The sequence below is a fragment of the Dendrobates tinctorius genome, unplaced genomic scaffold (genome assembly GCF_039654945.1).
Source record: "Dendrobates tinctorius isolate UK_male_01 unplaced genomic scaffold, ASM3965494v1 ptg000069l, whole genome shotgun sequence".
NCBI lineage: Eukaryota > Metazoa > Chordata > Amphibia > Anura > Dendrobatidae > Dendrobates > Dendrobates tinctorius.
In genome coordinates, this window is record NW_027361737.1 from 35,424,507 (window position 1) to 35,443,326 (window position 18,820).

Here is an 18,820-nt window from a genome sequence, read left to right on the forward strand (position 1 = left end):
AGAGTGTGCAGAATTAGAAAAAATGGTCTGCTTTAAAAATAAAATAAAGTTGTGCCTGTCTAGTCCATGGTCTATGTCTGGTATTTCAGCTTATCTCAATTCACCTGAATAAGGCTATGTTCACATAAAAATATTTATCAGGTTTTTTTCTAGCGAATCTGCTCCAAAATTCTCAAACGCTTGGAAAACTCTTTTTTGGGCATATGCACACAGAGTTTGATGAGGAGGTTTTGGAGCAAAAACTGAGCAGAAACTTTCCAAATTCTCCTCAAAGACTCAAAAAATGGGTTAATCTAACAAAGGGTTAATGTCACCTTACAATCGAATGGTGACATTAACCCTTTGTTAGATTAACCCTCTCGCCACCGCTACAGGGCAATGGAAAGCCCACGCATTGTTTAACAACGAATTAACCCCTTAAAATAACAACTATAACTCCCAAATTTTGCACACAAACCCTCATCTAATTATTAGTCAGGGACATATTAAAAAACATGAAATGAAATGCTTGACTGAATGTAAACCATGTGTCATTTCATGTCGGGTTGGGGAATGATTTGAGAGAAGCCGGCAATTTAATTAGCGGCTATTCTGCTATGAAGAACTCTGTGAAATATAAATATATATATGTTTGTCACAATGACATGTATGTATATATATATATGTATTCTATGTGTATATATCTATTCTTTCGTTTCTTTATTAAACCTGTCAGTGTGAGTTTACTGTATAGCGCACTGAATTGCCGGCTTTTCTAAAAGACACCGGGTGCGTATTTCTCGCAAGTCACATGTGTGGTCCATGTGTAATCCGTATTTTTTGCGCACCCATAGACTTGCTTTGGCGTATTACGGGCGTAGTACGCTGACAATCGCAGCATGCTGCGACTGGCACGGACCGTAGAATACGCCCGAGAAATATATGACTGTTGGGAGCAAACCCATAGAGAATCATTTGTCCGTGTGTAATGCGTGCTTTTAACGCCTCTCACTCCTCCGTATTCCTCGCCAGTGTGACCCCGGCCTAAGACAGCGCTCACCATACACAGGAGAACTCGATCAGCATTCCTGTGTTCTATATGAAAGAGCTGCCCCTGACATATTTGGTTTATCTCCAGGAGACCATATCATTGGCAGTCTAAAATCAGACATGCCGCATTAATATTTTCCCTGACAAGAAATTATTCGGGGCTGCCTTACATATGAGACTGTTGGGTAAACCCGCCGATATCCTTGTGTTTGGCTGACAGCTGCAATGAGAGACCATGGATGGTCTTGTTTTTAGATAATAAATTCACAAATGTAACAAAACTGCCTACTATTCTCAAATGTGTAAACAGCAACAAGTAGGAATCTAAAACTTAACCCTAAATAGGTCATCTAAAAACATACAAGATATAGCCTGGTCAACCCCCACACTAATACCACAACAAACATGAAATAGACCGATGTACAGTCATGGCCAAAAGTATTGACACCCCTGCAATTCTGTCAGATAATACTCAGTTTCTTCCTGAAAATGATTGCAAACACAAATTCTTTGGTATTATTATCTTCATTTAATTTGTCTTAAATGAAAAAACACAAAAAGAATTGTCCTAAAGCCAAATTGGATATAATTCCACACCAAACATAAAAAAGAGGGTGGACAAAAGTATTGGCACTGTGCGAAAAATTATGTGATGCTTCTCTAATTTGTGTAATTAACAGCACCTGTAACTTACCTGTGGCACCTAACAGGTGTTGGCCATAACTAAATCACACTTGCAGCCAGTTGACATGGATTAAAGTTGACTCAACCTCTGTCCTGTGTCCTTGTGTGTACCACATTGAGCATGGAGAAAAGAAAGAAGACCAAAGAACTGTCTGAGGACTTGAAAAACCAAATTGTGAGGAAGCATGAGCAATCTCAAGGCTACAAGTCCATCTCCAAAGACCTGAATGTTCCTGTGTCTACCGTGCGCAGTGTCATCAAGAAGTTTAAAGCCCATGGCACTGTGGCTAACCTCCCTAGATGTGGCCGGAAAAGAAAAATTGACAAGAGATTTCAACGCAAGATTGTGCGGATGTTGGACAAAGAACCTCGACTAACATCCAAACAAGTTCAAGCTGCCCTGCAGTCCGAGGGTACAACGGTGTCAACCCGTACTATCCGTCGGCATCTGAATGAAAAGGGACTGTATGGTAGGAGACCCAGGAAGACTCCACTTCTTACCCCGAGACATAAAAAAGCCAGGCTGGAGTTTGACAAAACTTACCTGAAAAAGCCTAAAACATTTTGGAAGAATGTTCTTTGGTCAGATGAGACAAAAGTAGAGCTTTTAGGGCAAAAGCATCAACATAGAGTTTACAGGAGAAAAAAGAGGCATTCAAAGAAAACTACACGGTCCCTACAGTCAAACATGGCGGAGGTTCCCTGATGTTTTGGGGTTGCTTTGCTGCCACTGGCACTGGACTGCTTGACCGTGTGCATGGCATAATGAAGTCAGAAGACTACCAACAAATTTTGCAGCATAATTTAGGGCCCAGTGTGAGAAAGCTGGGTCTACCTCAGAGGTCATGGGTCTTCCAGCAGGACAATAACCCAAAACACACTTCAAAAAGCACTAGAAAATGGTTTGAGAGAAAGCACTGGAGACTTCTAAGGTGGCCAGCAATGAGTCCAGACCTGAATCCCATAGAACACCTGTGGAGAGATCTAAAAATGGCAGTTTGGAGAAGGCACCCTTCAAATATCAGGGACCTGGAGTAGTTTGCCAAAGAAGAATGCTCTAAAATTCCAGCAGAGCATTGTAAGAAACTCATTGATGGTTACCGGAAGCGGTTGGTCGCAGTTATTTTGGCTAAAGGTTGTGCAACCAAGTATTAGGCTGAGGGTGCCAATACTTTTGTCCGGCCCATTTTTGGAGTTTTGTGTGAAATGATCAATGTTTTGCTTTTTGCTTAATTCTCTTATGTGTTTTTTCATTTAAGACAAATTAAATGAAGATAATAATACCAAAGAATTTGTGTTTGCAATCATTTTCAGGAAGAAACTGAATATTATCTGACAGAATTGCAGGGGTGTCAATACTTTTGGCCATGACTGTATAATGAACCACTGACACTTCACCAATACGAAGATGTATTAAAAGGTAGAATAGCTCCTCCTGCTACATTCCAACATTATCCACTCGATTGGTAAAGTATGTGTATACATGAGGGCCTTGTATGTGTACAATATGGACGCGCTATAATAAATAAATGAAACGGTCTCACCCAGAGTATGCAGAGGCTTCCGTTGTCATTTTACATGAATTTCTCATCAATGTTGCCAGAGAGGGTACAGATACCCACATCCAAGGGCGTAGATACCCACATCCAAGGGCGTAGATAAACTCCCGTGGTATAGGGGCATCACTGCGCAGGTCTTTTTAGGGTACCATCCCTCTGCTGCTAAGAAGTGTACATGTGCCATCAGTTTGAGATTAGGGACAGAGTTTTCCATCAATTGCACCCCCAATGTGGTATAACGGGGGAATGTGATATAGCAGGGGGAGCTAGTTTGGCTTTTAATACATCTTTGTATTGATGAAGTTGGTGGTTCATTACATATCTGTGTGTCGCGTTTGTAGTGGCACTAGTGTGGCGGTTAGCCGGGCTATATCTTTGTAGATGACATATTAAAGGTTACATTTTGGATTCCTACTCTTTGCTGTTTACACATCTTGTTTTTAGAATACAAAGCAGAACATTGTTGTGGAGCAGCCCCTCCTAATCTAATCCCCTAGGTTTTGCATTGCTTAAATAACTTTTTTTATCTTTTTTTTTTTTTTTTTTTACAAGAAAACCAGAAAAGACATTGGCTAAAGATTTGGAGGAAAATCCAGATGGTGAGTTACTGTATGCACAAAACAATTAGAAACTAGTTTGTCCACGTGAAGCCTCATTACATTTATGTGGCCTGGACATCTATTATTTAGATCAACGTTGTCACGTAATATTGAAAAGTTCATATTTAGTGTTCAGTTAAAATTATTTTAATCTCTTGTCTAGGTGGATTTCCTTTTTTCCCCTTCAATTTTACCTCTCCATCTCCCTAGAACCACAACCTGTTTTTTTTTTTTCCAGCATAGCCAGGTTAGGATTTGGGTTTTTTTTTTTTGCAAGAAATGCTGTAGTTTTGAATGACCCCATTCATTTTACCATACAATGCAATGGAAAACAAGGAAGAAAATTACAAGGAGGTGAAATAGTTAAAAAAATGCATTATTGTTTTTTTTTTTGTTTTCATGGGATTTATTGTGTGATAAAAATGAACCTGACAATAATATTCTTCAAAACAGTAAAATTATGACGATACCAAACTTGTAAATGGTAGATGACTTTTTAATGCATCTTTGTGGGAAGGTGATGTGATTTTTTTTTTTTTTTTTTTTTTGCTTTACAGGGTTTATTGTAAATGATAAATAATTTTATATTTTGATAGATCAGCAAAAGCGGCAATGCCAAATATGTTTTGTTTTATTTCTTTATTTTTAACCTGCACTTATATACAGTATATATTTTTTGTATTTAAAAATAAAGAAAAAAAATCATGTTTGGCAACGCCACATTTGTAAGAGTCTGCCCTATCGAAATATAAAATTACTTAAATTATTTAACCTTTACAATAAACCTCCTAAGGCAAAAAAGAAAAAAAACACCAGAATTCATATATACATGCGTACAGATATGTGTGTGTTGTGTGTTTGTGTGTGTGTGTGTGTGTATATATATATATATATATATATATAAATATACTGTGTGTATGTGTATATGTGTATATATATATATATACTGTATGTATGTATGTATAAATATATTTATATATACACTGCTAAAAAAATAAAGGGAACACTTAACAGACTTACTTAACTCCATGTAAATCAAACTTCTGTGAATTCAAACTGTCCACTTAGGAAGCAACACTGATTGACAATCAATTTCACATGCTGTTGTGTAAATGGGATAGACAACAGATGGAAATTATTGGCAATTATCAAGACACCCTCAATGAAGGAGTGGTTCTGCAGGTGGGGACCACAGACCACATCTCAGTACCAATGCTTTCTGGCTGATGTTTTGGTCACTTTTGAATGTTGGTTGTGATTTCACACTTGTGGTAGCATGAGATGGACTCTACATCCCACACAAGTGACTCAGGTAGTGCAGCTCATCTAGGATGGCACATCAATGCGAGCTATGGCAAGAAGGTTTGCCGTGTCTGTCAGCGTAGTGTCCAGAGGCTGGAGGTGCTAGCAGGAGACAGGCCAGTACACCAGGAGATGTGGAGTGGGCCATAGGAGGGCAACAACCCAGCAGCAGGACCGTTACCTCAGCCTTTGTGCAAGGAGGGACAGGAGGAGCAGTGCCAGAGCCATGCAGTTAGAAACTGACTCCATGAGGATGGTCTGAGTGCCCGATGTCCACAGATGGGGATTGTGCGCACAGCCCAACACCGTGCAGGAAGCTAGGCATTTGCCACAGAACACCAGGATTGGCAAATTTGCCACTGGTGCCCTGTGCTCTTCACAGATGAAAGCAGGTTCACACGGAGCACATGTGACAGTCTGGAGACACCGTGGAGAGCGATCTGCTGCCTGCAACATCCTTCAGCATGACCAGTTTGGCAGTGGGTCAGTAATGGTATAGGGTGGCATTTCTTTTGAGGGCTGCACAGTCCTCCTTGTGCTCGCCAGAGGTAGCCTGACTGCCAATAGGTACCGAGATGAGATCCTCAGACCGCTTGTGAGACCATATGCTGGTGCGGTTGGCCCTGGGTTCCTCCTAATGCAGGACAATTCCAGATCTCATGTGGCTGGTGTTTCAGCAGTTCCTGCAAAATGAAGGCATTGAAGCTATGGGCTAATCCGCCCGTTCCCCAGACCTAAATCTGATTGAGCACATTTGGGACATCATGTCTGGCTCCTTCCACGAACGTCAAGTTGCACCACAGACTGTCCAGGAGTTGGTGGATGCTTTAGTTCAGGTCTGGGAGGAGATCCCTCATGACAACATCCGCTGACTCATCAGGAGCATGCCCAGGTGTCGTAGTGAGGTCAATCAGGCACGTGGAGTCCACACACACTACTGAGCATCATTTCCTTGTCTTGAGGCATTTCCACTGAATTTGGATCAACCTGTAATTTGATTTTCCACTTTGATTTTGAGTATCCTTTTAATCGAGACCTCAATGGGATATTAAATTTGATTTACATTGATCATTTTTATGTTTTCTTGTTCTCAACGCATGCCACTATGTAATGAATAAAGATTTGGAGCTGCGATATTTCATTCAGTGATATGTACGATGTGGTATCTTAGTGTTCCCTTTATTTTTTTGAGCAGTGTATAATAGAAACACGTCACCACGTCTGTATATATCACCCACTCCAGGTTTTGGCTTACAAATACTGAGGTAGAAAGCTCAACAAATACTGAATGTGTGAACGTGGCCTTAGAAGTCAATGAACATCTCCAGACTAATTCCACGTGCACACATTGAGTATTTGATGAGTTTTTTCCTCAGTATTTGTAAGCCAAAACCAGGAGTGGGTGATAAATACAGAAGTGGTGACGTGTTTCTATTATACTTTTCCTCTGATTGTTCCACTCCTGGTTTTGGCGTACAGATACAGTGGTAAAATACTGACCAAATACTCAATGTGTGCACTTGGTCTAATGCTTCCTGTCAGCCATGTAGTAGCTGAAAGGCTATGTTCACATGGAGTGTTTTTTTACTGCATTTTTTTATATAGTTTAAAAGCTGATTTTTACAGTACCAGCTAAAGCTATGAGACTTCAGAAACCTCATGCACACATTTATTTTTTTTTCTGACTGAATTTGAGAACTGCTGCTTTTTTTTTAATTTGGGCATGTCAATTTTTTCAGCGTCTTACACCCATGGTAAGCAGTGAGAGTGCAAAACAGCTTCATTCAGCTGTTAGAAATAGACATTCTTCCTTTCTAAGCATAATACCTTCTCATCTAGCACAATGCCAATTATACCAATCCTGGAGCTGTCACGAATTGCATCTCTTTTCAGAATGTACCTCTGGGTTATCGGTCGGTACCATCAGCTGCCAGCATGAAGTCTCTGTCTTAAACATTGACCTGGATTCAGACTGCGCCGATTATGAACTGCGCATTACTTTGCAGTGGATCGCCGCTTCAGAGCTAGGAATTCCAGCAGTCTACTTCCGTAAATCTCAGGAAAGCAGGATTCATAAGGTATTGTCAGATCGCTGCCTCTTCTTTTATCACAGGGGATGGACAGACCAGCAACAACTGAGAAAATTGCTGAAAACATTGTTTGTCGGGAAGAATCCAGAAAACAAACTGCTATGAATTTACTTTTAAAATTAAATTTTGCACCATTGCCACCAATTTTTTTGATGACTTTAATGCATCCTAAAGTGTTTTTCCATGTTATATCGTATATTGAGACCACTCAATATATTGGTATATTTTGGTCAAAAATATATTGATCAAAAACAGTTTAATGCTCCTGCAAAGCCACCACAAGGGAAAAATCTTTGAGCTGCCTTTGTAAGGAGGCCACGTTCAGAGTGGGTGGTGTGAACAGTGTCCTACCGACTTGTTCATATGTGTGCATGTCACATGTGTTTTTAATCCAGTTTTTTCCGTGCCTATGCATGATTTGAGAGACCCCACCCCTCTCTTGTGTGACGTGCACATAAAGAGCTGGCTTACACCACGTGCCCATACTAGAAAGCGCCTGTCTTCATCCTGTTCATTTAGACACTGTTCACATGTTCAGGTTTTAAATACATTAGATAGGGACTGCTTCAATAGGGGTTACCTTGACGCGGTGGAGCAGCTTGGTATACATTTTTTTGCAAAAAAAACGTATCGACTAAATACCCTGTATTTGTTATCATCTTTTTATCAACATTTGCTGACTATTGTTATGTTTTACTGCAGGATATTTCTGCACAATTGTCATTCTGTGCTCTCTGTTTGTGTTTAGGAAAACCCCTTATCATACCTCTTGTTTGGCCCCATTAAAATAAAAACACTTATATTCCCCCCATAATGGCGCCATCCAGCGTTGTCAGCACTCCTGTTCCTGGAGCACACATGAGGTTGCAAAGTCAAGCGAACCTTGCGCCCAATCAGCGCTGGCATCACTGTCCCTGGCTTTTGGTCAAACTTAATATCAAGAGGACATCAGAGAGCAGTTGCAGCCTTGGCTTCTTGTTGATGTTCAATACATCCAAAGGTGGAGAGAGTGAAGCAAACGCTGATTATGCGCAGGTCTCGTGTGACGGCACAACTTCACATGAGCCCTGAAAAGGCAAGTGCCGATACCACTGGAATGGCACAAGCACAGGAGGTCTGTATAGGTGTTTTTATTTTAACGGTGTCAAACACGAGGTATGAGTAGAGGTTGTTCTAGGAGTGGGCAAACCTTTTAATACTCACCTAACCGCTAATCTATAGTGCCATCTATGCAGCCCAATGACCAGGTCCTCAGTGCCGCTTCTTTTTGCCTTCCTCACTTTGTGCATTTTCCTCGGCCTGCTTCACCCTGGGCTGCGTCTTCCATTGCAACAAGGCCTCTGACATCCATGCAAGTCATAGCATCACAATGTTATGATGTATGTCGCCTGTCGGCAGCTGTGGGAATGAAGACTTCATGACATGTGTAGTCATTGTGGCACCCCAGGAGTTCAGTTGCCACAATGGCCTTGCCTCCCTCCAGAGGGGAGTGATGTCATGCTTGGAAACAAAGAAGGAATCCCTTTGTCAGGTAGTTCCAGCATATAACACATTTCCTGCTCCAGGCCAGCAGAGGGAGCTCTAAACCCGACTTCTGGGGAGCTGCTCTATGGTCAGAGGCAGGAAGTTAGAAAGAGTTAGGGCCTGAGCAGGGTGAAGATAGGACGTGCAGAGAGAAGCTGGAGACAGGAGCAATAGACGAGCTCATCCCCAGGTTTGAGCGCCAGAGACCGAACCCCGGAGTCCGAGGCTGTGTGGGTACTAAAGCCCCAGTAGCAGAATCTGGAGGACAGGAGGCCGCAGATCCTCTGTCCCCAACTGAGACTTGACGACATAGCAGCACGTGTGAGCCGGAGACGCCATAGAGGTGCAATCCCTGAAGTAGGCTACAGCTGCCTGTCATGCGAGTGGAGTTCTACCTAAGTAGCAGACAGAGAGAGGAACTTGAATGGAGTTCACAGCAGCAAGTACCTCAGAGAATAGAGAGGAGGCCTCACAACCCACCAGCATAAGGAGATTCCCAAATTGCTTTCAGGATGACTGTCTCCAGAACCATCTGTAACTTGAGCCCTGGACTGTACATACACAGCTCAGTAAAAGGTAAAAGAAACGTCACTCTGTTGTGTCCTCTAGTCATTCCTGCGCCACCTATCCAACTCTGCTACATCTATCATCCTCCAACATATCATCTTTACTACCCCAACTGCCCTGGGACAAAGCTCTGCCTGTGGAGAGCTATACCAACTTGGCTGCATCACCATCAGTCCCAGAGGGTCTGCCCTGCAGCGCTGTTTACCTCTGATCAGACACCACAGGTGACGTTATGAACACTTAACAAACTCTTTATTTTCCCCTTTTCAAAATATCCCCTTTTATTGGACGCCCAGGGCCACAGGCCAGGTCACTGCTGCTGTGACACTGTCCCTTTAAGAAGCGGCCCAGTATCGAGTATCCCCACTGCCCTGGTGGGCGCTCCATCATGGCAAAGCAAGAAGGAAAGTCAGAGGCCTAGTTACAACAGAAGATGTGGCCCAGAGTGAAGCCGATCATTTACATTTTTTTAAACCTTTTGCTGACCCTCTGTGTTGATCAGAAAAATGTAGGCCAATTAAACACAACTGGCCCCATTCTAAGTAATTTGGTTTTGTTGGGCTCCTTGGTTTTTGCAATGTGATTGGTTCATCACATTGTAGCAAGCCTTAAGCCTCATTCACACAGCAGTTTTTCTCATACTCATACCTATGAAAATTTATGGGAATGTTCACATGTTCATGATTTTTTTGCGGTGTGAGTGGTCCATGCAAAATCGAGGAGACAAGCTCTGCCATGAGCCGAGTGTGAGATCAAAATCAGCAATGCAATTCTATGGATCCTTTTCTCACGGACTGCTAGATGGGAAAAGATAGAGAATCCATTTTTATGTTTCTCATTCAAGAAAAATTGATGAAATTTTTATCAAACTTTGATAGTAAAAATTGACACACATCCCAATAATGCACAGATCCAAGTATTCACATATAGAAAATAGTATGTGCTTTCAGCTCACCTCTCAAATGCTTAGTTACATCCATGGGTAGAAATATTAAAAAACAGGACATCCTGGCGATGGTAGCAAAAACCTACGCGTTTCAAACCGTCATTTGTGTGCGGTTCTTATTGATGGCATCTCCAGTATGTTTTTAGTGTGTCTATGCTCTTAATTTGAATGTTTCAATAAAAGTTTTTGCTTTTACTCACACTGAAAAACAAGTGCTTGATTTTCACAAACTTTTCAAAGACCTGAATATACAATCATTTCAATAACTCTTTTTTTTTTTTATTAAGTTTCTGGAGGTCACACAGCTCGTCCAAGCAAAGTCCTGGAAAGTTGGGGATATATTCAGAGCCCTCATTCTTCACTGCAAGGTGCGGGAGCAAAGGAGAGAGGCTACACCGAGCTTTTTTGACTGGCTCCTAGAATTGGGATAGGAACCTTCATAGCGACTTCGAGGACAGCCATGAGGTTCACTATGGTCTGAACCCACCAGCCTATGTTACAACGCAAACAGACTCCATTTTATTTTATACCGGTATTGGAAGGAGATTGACAGATTGTAAATTTAGAATGTAATAGATACAGTTTTTTAGGCATGTCGGCCATGCTTAATATTTTTCTAGTATACATATATAATTATGTATGTATATATATATTGGGTGGAACATGTTGCAGAGTTTAATTGGACTATGTGAGTATTTTGTAAGGTCTATAGTACATGAACTTTGAACGAGGTATACAGTATATATTGGTACAGTCCCAAAACTGAGAAAGCACACTATTGTGGATGGATGTGGTAACTTGCGTTATAGCACAAAACAAAATATTTTCCTCCATAAAAAAAATTGTAGTTTACATTATTGAAAAAAGCTGTGTACCAGATCAGATTGATGTGTCCATAAAAGCAGGTGTTACAGGTATTCTAACCCTATAAATGTATCTTCTTAAATCTCTCAGCAGGACTTCACTCTCCAAAAAAGTTACAGTATAGGTGCATGTAGCTCTTTCAGAGACAAGTCCAGCAATATCTTTACATGACTAGTCCATTCCTCCGTTACTGAGAAATCAGTGTTTGAAGTGTTATGTAAATGAGGCTGAAGAACTATGGTAGATCTGAAGCCTTTGTCACTCCAGCTCTTTTCAGGCAAAGGAGTCGTCTCAAGCAGGATGTGGTGGGGAATAGAGCTGGAGTGACGGAGACTTCAGATCTACAAATAGATCTTCAAACTCATACACATATCATTTTAATCACTGATTAAAATGACCCAGTCATGTTAATGTATTCTTGGACTTCTCTTTGAAAGAGGTACATGTGTGTATGAATAGTGTGGGGTGTGAAATCCTGCTGACAATTAAATTCACTTCTCAACACTAATTTTTCCCTTAAATCTAAATTTCTTTAAAAATTGTGATTCATTTTTGATCATCTCACCATAGAAGTCAGAGCCTTGTTTTTGTGATGCAAAGTTCCATATTCTAAGTGTAGACACAGATTAAACCTTACCTGTGCCATGACATATATTTAAGTCATATGTTGAGTGCGGGTTGTACGTAGTTGTTGTTCTGAAGACCCCTATCTTTGCCTTCTTAACACACCTATGAACCCCAACCACACTGCTTTATCCCGTTCCTCTGTTGTTCTACCTGAATAACAAAGAACACATTGAAACTGTGTGTTACCATTCCCACTTTTCAAAGAGGTGTACCCTTATACAATCTGAGGGAAAAGTCAGACGGCCATATAACTTAAAAGAGGATCACAACGCAGTGCTCGGACTGGCCGTCGGCGCTCCTAACCTGAGCGTGACAGCTGCATAGAAATACATGCTGTCAGGTCTGAGTCAGGATAGCTGACGGCCAGTCCGAGCATTGTAGTGAGATACTTGTCCAAGTTATACGGCCGTCTGACTCTACCCTTACACTTTCCAGTCAGCCCTAACAGTGTCAGAGTAGGCAGGGGCCCAAATAGTAAAACAGAGCTGTCGATTTATTCATACATTTTCAGAAGAAACAACAAAGGAGCAGCACAATACAGTAAACAAAGCAAAAAACAAAAAGTAAACTTTATCCAGAATTGGTATTTTATTGGTAAAACATTTGTTTCCTAAAAGAGACAAGTCAGTGGTGACCCCGTTCCTATTTAATGTTTTTCAGTTATCCATAAAACAATAAAGCTGAGGTAAGATCATATTGCTATTAATCAAGGACATATAGACATGTGCACAATGGTTTTTCTCACACTAACTTTTTGTGTAGGATTATGATGGTTTTCGCAGAAACAAATATCCTGTGGTACAGAAAAAAAACTTCACTCCGGACACGACTTCTAGATACGTGAGGTTTTGTGTTGTCGTTGAAAACAAGCGTTGAATATTGGGAATCGTTCGAGTGATAACGTGAACGTCACGTGTAGTACTACTGTGTTATAAAATGATGAGGACGTCCCTGTAGATATACTGCCACGTGTAACCGATATTCGCCAGCAGTCCGCCGCGCACAGAGCGACCAAGGCGGCAGATGTGACAATTCGTCAATGATACATAGAACAGTTTATCATTAGCTCTTTCCTGTAATTGGATTTGTAAACTTTATAAACTGTGTTGCTAATAATTGTATCAGTATAACCCATCTTCAGACGTGATATCAGAGATCTACAGTATATATTATCTGCACTTATATATTTAAATTGTTCTGTCATCTTGTACCGTTTTGCCTTCTTCTTAATAAGCCATATTTTCTTCTTCTAAACCAGCAGGAAATTTTAGAAAAAAAGAGAAATGTATTTACAGTACATATTACCTTCAGGTATGGTATTCACATTGAGGGTACCCACATTGGGCAATAACCCAGTGGGATTAAAGGGGCTGCCTCATCTTTATTAATGGGTAAAATGGCAAAATGCTTGTAAGGTTATGTTTCCATGGTCAGTAAACACTGCGGGTTGGACGCTGCGTACATCCGCAGCAGCCAGATGTTACAGCATAGTGGAGGGGATTTCATGAAATCCCATCTCCACCATGCGTGTAGGGACACCTCCGGCTTCCCTGTGTAACCGGACATGCGCCGCTTCTTTCCAGACCGCAGCATGTCTATTTATTTTGCGGAGACGCTCCGTCTCCACAAGATAAAGTCACCCAAAGAATGTATTGGACGTGGTGATTGTGCATGGTTCAATGATCACATGCGGCATCACCGCGCGTACAAAAGCCGGCAGTGCTTTGGACGGAGTGGACATGTGCTGCGTCCAAAGGGTTGCCGGATACTGACCGTGGAAACATACCCTTTGACTACGTTCCCACAATGAGTATTTGTTGAGTTTTGATGTTGCAGTTAAATTAGGTTACTTACTTACTTACGTCTTATTCATGATTTTTGATGTTGGGATTTGTGTCTCTTTTTGGTGTGTCATGTTTCAAATAAAGCTGCTTTGATTTTGATACTGCCTGGTATTTGGCTTTGACAAAACTTTATTGATACAGTCAGGTGTGGATGACATTTTATTTTTAGTGCGCTTCCACAACGGAAACCGCTAAAATTGTGTTTTGTTTTTTTTCTGTGGATTTTCTGAATCTGATACAAATCTATGGGAAAAATCCACACATAAAACTCAGCGTACCCGCGAGAGAAATTGACATGCTGCGGATTTCAGACAAGCACCATAGATGAGATTACAATGCATGAAAAAAATATTATTGGGTATGAGATTTCTATAAATCCCATCCACTTGGTTGGAACTGTAAAACACTACGATTTTTGCTCAGCATCAAAAACTCATCATGGGAACGTAACCAAAAACAAGCATCTTTGTAATCTACCTCTAATTATCTTGTTCCCCAGGATGGAGGGAATTTAATTCTATTGCATACAACTCGTTGCCTAAATTATCAATCATTTTGCGGTTTCAGAGTGGCTGGTTACCTAGCCAAGAAGCACCTGCCACTTGCAGGCTATGCTTTAGAGCAGCGCTCCCAACCTCTCTTTCCCGGAGAGCCACATTCAACCTTGTGAGATAGTCTCGAGCTACATCCAACGCCCCCCTTCCCAGTAATCACTCTCAGAGCCCACCAGTACCGGTATGATGACAGCCAAAGCTGTTCCCACTTTACCCTCATTCAGTATTCCTGTACCAAGCACACTCACCACGTTATTATATCAAGTCTCAAGCTCCTAGACCTGGTGATAATGCACCAAGCTCTCAATCACAAGCCAAACTTCTTGGGCCCACAAGCCATATGCAGCTCCGGAAATACAGGTTAGGTACCCAGGTTTAGAGGATGCAAGTGCCGTTCTGAAGCTGGCTGTATCTTCAGTCTCCCTTTTCTTTCCCCATGCTGCAGAGGCAAAGTTGACTCTGCTACCAGTATGGGAGAGAGCACAGCTCGGCCCAGCCACGTGACTGACACTGGTCTGAACTGTCAATCTTCAGGAGCGCAGCACATGCTGGCAACTAGGAAGCAGAGGAGCGGTTCACTCCCGAACACAGAAGATGAGACAAACCCTTTAATGTTGCAACCTATAACTCCTAGTTACAAAGCACAACAGTTTAAAGCACATCTCCATCTCCAACCAAATAATGAAATATAAGTGTGCTAGTAAATGTTTCTTTCTGTACTCTGTACCCAGCATGGTGTGACATTCCTAGTGTTCCATTCTAGATTTAATGGAGCCCATCAGAAAACATTCCCACTCTGCTCCACTGGTTCTATGACATCGTTGTACATGGTGCTTCATATGGAAACTTGTCATAACCATATGTTTTTTTTTTCCTACTCAGATTGGCACAGATAAGGAAGTTTCATAAACGAAAAATATTCTGGTGTTTCCAGGCAGTTTATGGGTTCAAATATACAAAGAACATGTTTCTAAATTTCCTATTGTAGAATTATGACTGTTCTGGACCTGCACCCGTTACACTGCGTAGATACTGAGTACACAGAACAGCTCTCAGTTTGGGGGACCATTCATCCACATATTACATGGACAATCCATTTATTTAGATGAGAACTATGTAATGCTTTATTGGGGTATGTGCACAAGATGTTTTCCAAGGTAAAGTTGATAAGGAGAGAGTTAAATTAACCCTTCACGGTTGAGCCAGTGATTTCCAAATTATTCCAGTGTTGCTAGCAACTCAAATGACCACACGGAGACGGGGTCTCTGTACGGGAGGATCGAGGCAGATCACTAAGCCCCATTATTTTAGTCACATCTTTTATAATCTTTTGCTTAATTATGCAAGGTTCTCAAGTACCAATAGCATCATTTCACTTTTAAGCCAATAATATTGCAAGAAAACCGGAAACTACATATATGTCCGTATCCAAATAGAAAGTAGTATAATGGCATATTCAGAGCAATACACTCCCCCCCCCCCCCCAGCCCCTTATCTTGCACCTGATGGAAACAGTCTGGTTTCATGACAGGCCATGCCAATTATAAAAATGTATCTTACAACAACAAAAACGGAGAAACGAAACCTTACATTGAATGGATAAAACGAAACTTCAACTCTGATTTTAGTATTAACCCTTAACATTCCCCCCTAGATAAAAATTTTTAACACATATGCAGCATCAGAGGTGCTATCCCAAGCTAACAGCTTGAGGGGTACTGGTCTTCACATGACTGATGCCGTTTTACCAGTCATGGCTGTCGCGGCGCACCCGTCCCCCCTGTATACTGCAGTTCACGAATAACAATTTTTGATGACGGTGGTGGAGATCTTTTGTAGGTAGCCATGCGCTTGGCTTCAACATCTTCATCAAGTAGCCTTTTGAGATCGGTGTAGAGAAAAGCAGAGGCAACGACACCTTTGGTATCATCATTAGCTGTCTTAGTGCAGAATTTCCTAATACATACAGAAATACACCAAAGAACAAGGTTTAGTATCACATATACAACAAGGATACAGGCAGCAATGTGTAACAAGCTTTGTAAGATCCCAGCTATCCAGCCCCCAATTCCCTTAAACCAATTGGCTGAATTGAAAAAGGAGAAGGTGTCTGAACAACCAACTGTCCTTATTACGATCATTGTCTTTATCGTATTAATCTCTGAGTCATTGAATATCTTCTAACTTTAACCTTTAACTTCTACCAATAATAATATGAAAAATGCGGAAAACCAAAACATTATGCCCCTTCATTTGCTATTGGCTTGTTGGGTGATGAGGAGAATTTGATATGGACCGTCATACAAGGGTTCTAGTCCGTGCTTCCTGACATGCCTTATCACGACTACCAAATCGCCAGGCTTCAGGTTATAACAGGTATCGGTTTCTGCTGAATCTGGAAAGGAAAAGAAAACTAGAACATAGGTGTTAGCAAGATTTTTACTAAGCAGAATAACATATTGAACAACACGGTCAGTCTCTTCTGATAACTGCTGGGGCTGGAAATTTGCAACTGGGGGCCTAGTACCAAACAATATCTCATATGGGGACAGGCCATGTTTTGCAATAGGGGTAATACGAATATGGTATAGTACAATGGGTAGGAGCTCCGGCCATGGAGCCGTAGTCTCCTGCATCATTTTGGTCAGTTGTCCCTTCAGTGTGCCATTCAACCTCTCAACTTTCCCACTGGATTGTGGGTGGTACGGAGTATGGAGGGCTACAGTGGATGCAAGCATTGTCAGAACTTCTTGGTACATATGAGAAGAAAAGGCCGGGCCTTGATCACTTTCAACAACTTCTGGAACCCCATATCTGCATATACCTTCCATCACCAGTTTCTTCGATGTGGTCTTTACAGTCATGTTGGTAACAGGGAATGCTTCCGGCCAACTGGAGAACCGGGGCCCAGTAGAATTTTTGCACCAGTGCGAGGGCCTGATTCTTTCCTCGATGTGTAGGTCCATGTGCCCATATGGCAATAGCAGGGTACATCCGCTTAGGGAGACACACAAGTTGGTCCTTTTTCCAGAGACCATTATCCATTCGTGCCCCATCAGTCTTCCATTGCTTCACCTCTTCCTTTGGAGACATTCTCTGCATCGTCATTAAGCGGTCTCGCGGGGTCCGACAGAAAACTTCAGTCTGTTGTAGATCATCAGGTTCTTGTAGGGTCAATGCTTCTTGTAACTGTTTACGCTGAGAGCGTGTGGTCACCATAGTTGGTATGGTTGGTTCAACGGATAAGAGAGCGGCGGCTTTTGCTTGCATATCCGCAAATGTGTTGCCAACAGTCTGTGGACTGTTCCTAGGACCGTGCGCCTTAACTTTGATAATAGCCACCTGAGTAGGTAATTTGATTGAGTCCATGAGGGCTTTAACAGCTTCAGCATTTTTCACTGGGGTTCCGGCAGTAGTAATAAACCCTCGATTGGCCCATAGAGCCCCAAAATCGTGAGCAATACCAAATGCATACCGTGAGTCCGTGTATATATTAGCCCGTTTGTTCTTGTCCAAAGTACATGCAGTAGACAGAGCCTGGAGTTCTGCTTCTTGTGCTGACTGCGAGGGCGGGAGCGCAGCTGCGTGCACTACAGTGTCCTCTGTGGTAACAGCATATCCCGTGTGGAATCTACCAAACTCGTCAGCATATCTTGAACCGTCCGTGTATAACACCAGATCAGGATTTGGGAGTGGGTTCTCACTGACATTTGGTGGAGTAGCTGTTTCTTCAGTCAAAAGTTGGGAACAATCATATTGGAGGTAATCCTCATCACTGCCATCTTTCCTTATAGTTCATTATACCGGCTTTCAAGGCGTTGTAAAGGGGTTGCATTATGCGGGATGCATCCGGTATCCACTGACAACAATAAGTGCATAGTCCAAGAAAACGCTGGAGTTCAGTTTCATCTTTTGGGAAAGGAAGGGAGCTGACAGCTATTTTTCTTTCTTCTGCGAGGTGTCTGGCACCCTGAAGGAGACAGTGACCCAAGAATATCACTTGACCAAGGCAGAACTGAAGTCTCGAGGCCGAAACCCGACAGTTCAGTGCTGCCAGATACTTAAGGAGGCTAACAGTGGCAGCAATGGCAAAAGACACCTGCTCATATTTTTTTTTTTTTTTGCAAACTGGTTGGGACTGTTTTGGGCCCCTTGTGACATAGCAGGGACGACAGTTAATATGGACAGTTAAGTGAATACAAATAGAAACTGGCAGTCTGGGTATAACAGAATGCTAAAGAAGGCATTGGTAAGATCAATAACTGTAAACCAAGCAGCATCCTGGGGTATTTGGGACAAAAAAAGTATGAGGATTAGGCACCAGGTTTGAGAAACACTTTTACTGGTTCTACAGGCATTTTCCCTATATCATTTGGCCCTTTTGACAGGAGTTTAGATAGTATCTCTGAGAGGTATGGGGTGAGTCATTGATCCTCAGGCAATATTGGGGGTGGATCTGGGCCTATCAGGGCCATCATAACTGTAGGAAGGGCATGCAAAATACAGATTTTCTCACTGTCTTCATCTACATAGGGATTATATAACAAAAAAAAAAAACATCTGACCATCATCTTGGAATTGTATTCAGGAGCGGAACTGCGATAATAAATCTCTCCCTAGTAAATTTACAG

At 41.8% G+C, this 18,820-nt stretch overlaps 1 protein-coding gene across 1 annotated transcript in view; it reads left to right on the plus strand.

Moving 5' to 3' along the window:
- The window catches only part of SPHKAP (SPHK1 interactor, AKAP domain containing), a 411,513-nt gene extending 393,202 nt beyond the window's left edge, over positions 1 to 18,311 (plus strand). Inside the window, exons 10-12 of the mRNA XM_073581316.1 lie at positions 3,825 to 3,871; positions 7,067 to 7,251; positions 10,588 to 18,311. Of these exons, the coding sequence (XP_073437417.1) occupies positions 3,825 to 3,871; positions 7,067 to 7,251; positions 10,588 to 10,731 (376 nt within the window). The 3' untranslated portion in view covers positions 10,732 to 18,311. The remainder of the gene's footprint in view (positions 1 to 3,824; positions 3,872 to 7,066; positions 7,252 to 10,587) is intronic.
- Positions 18,312 to 18,820: the final 509 nt, after the last annotated feature.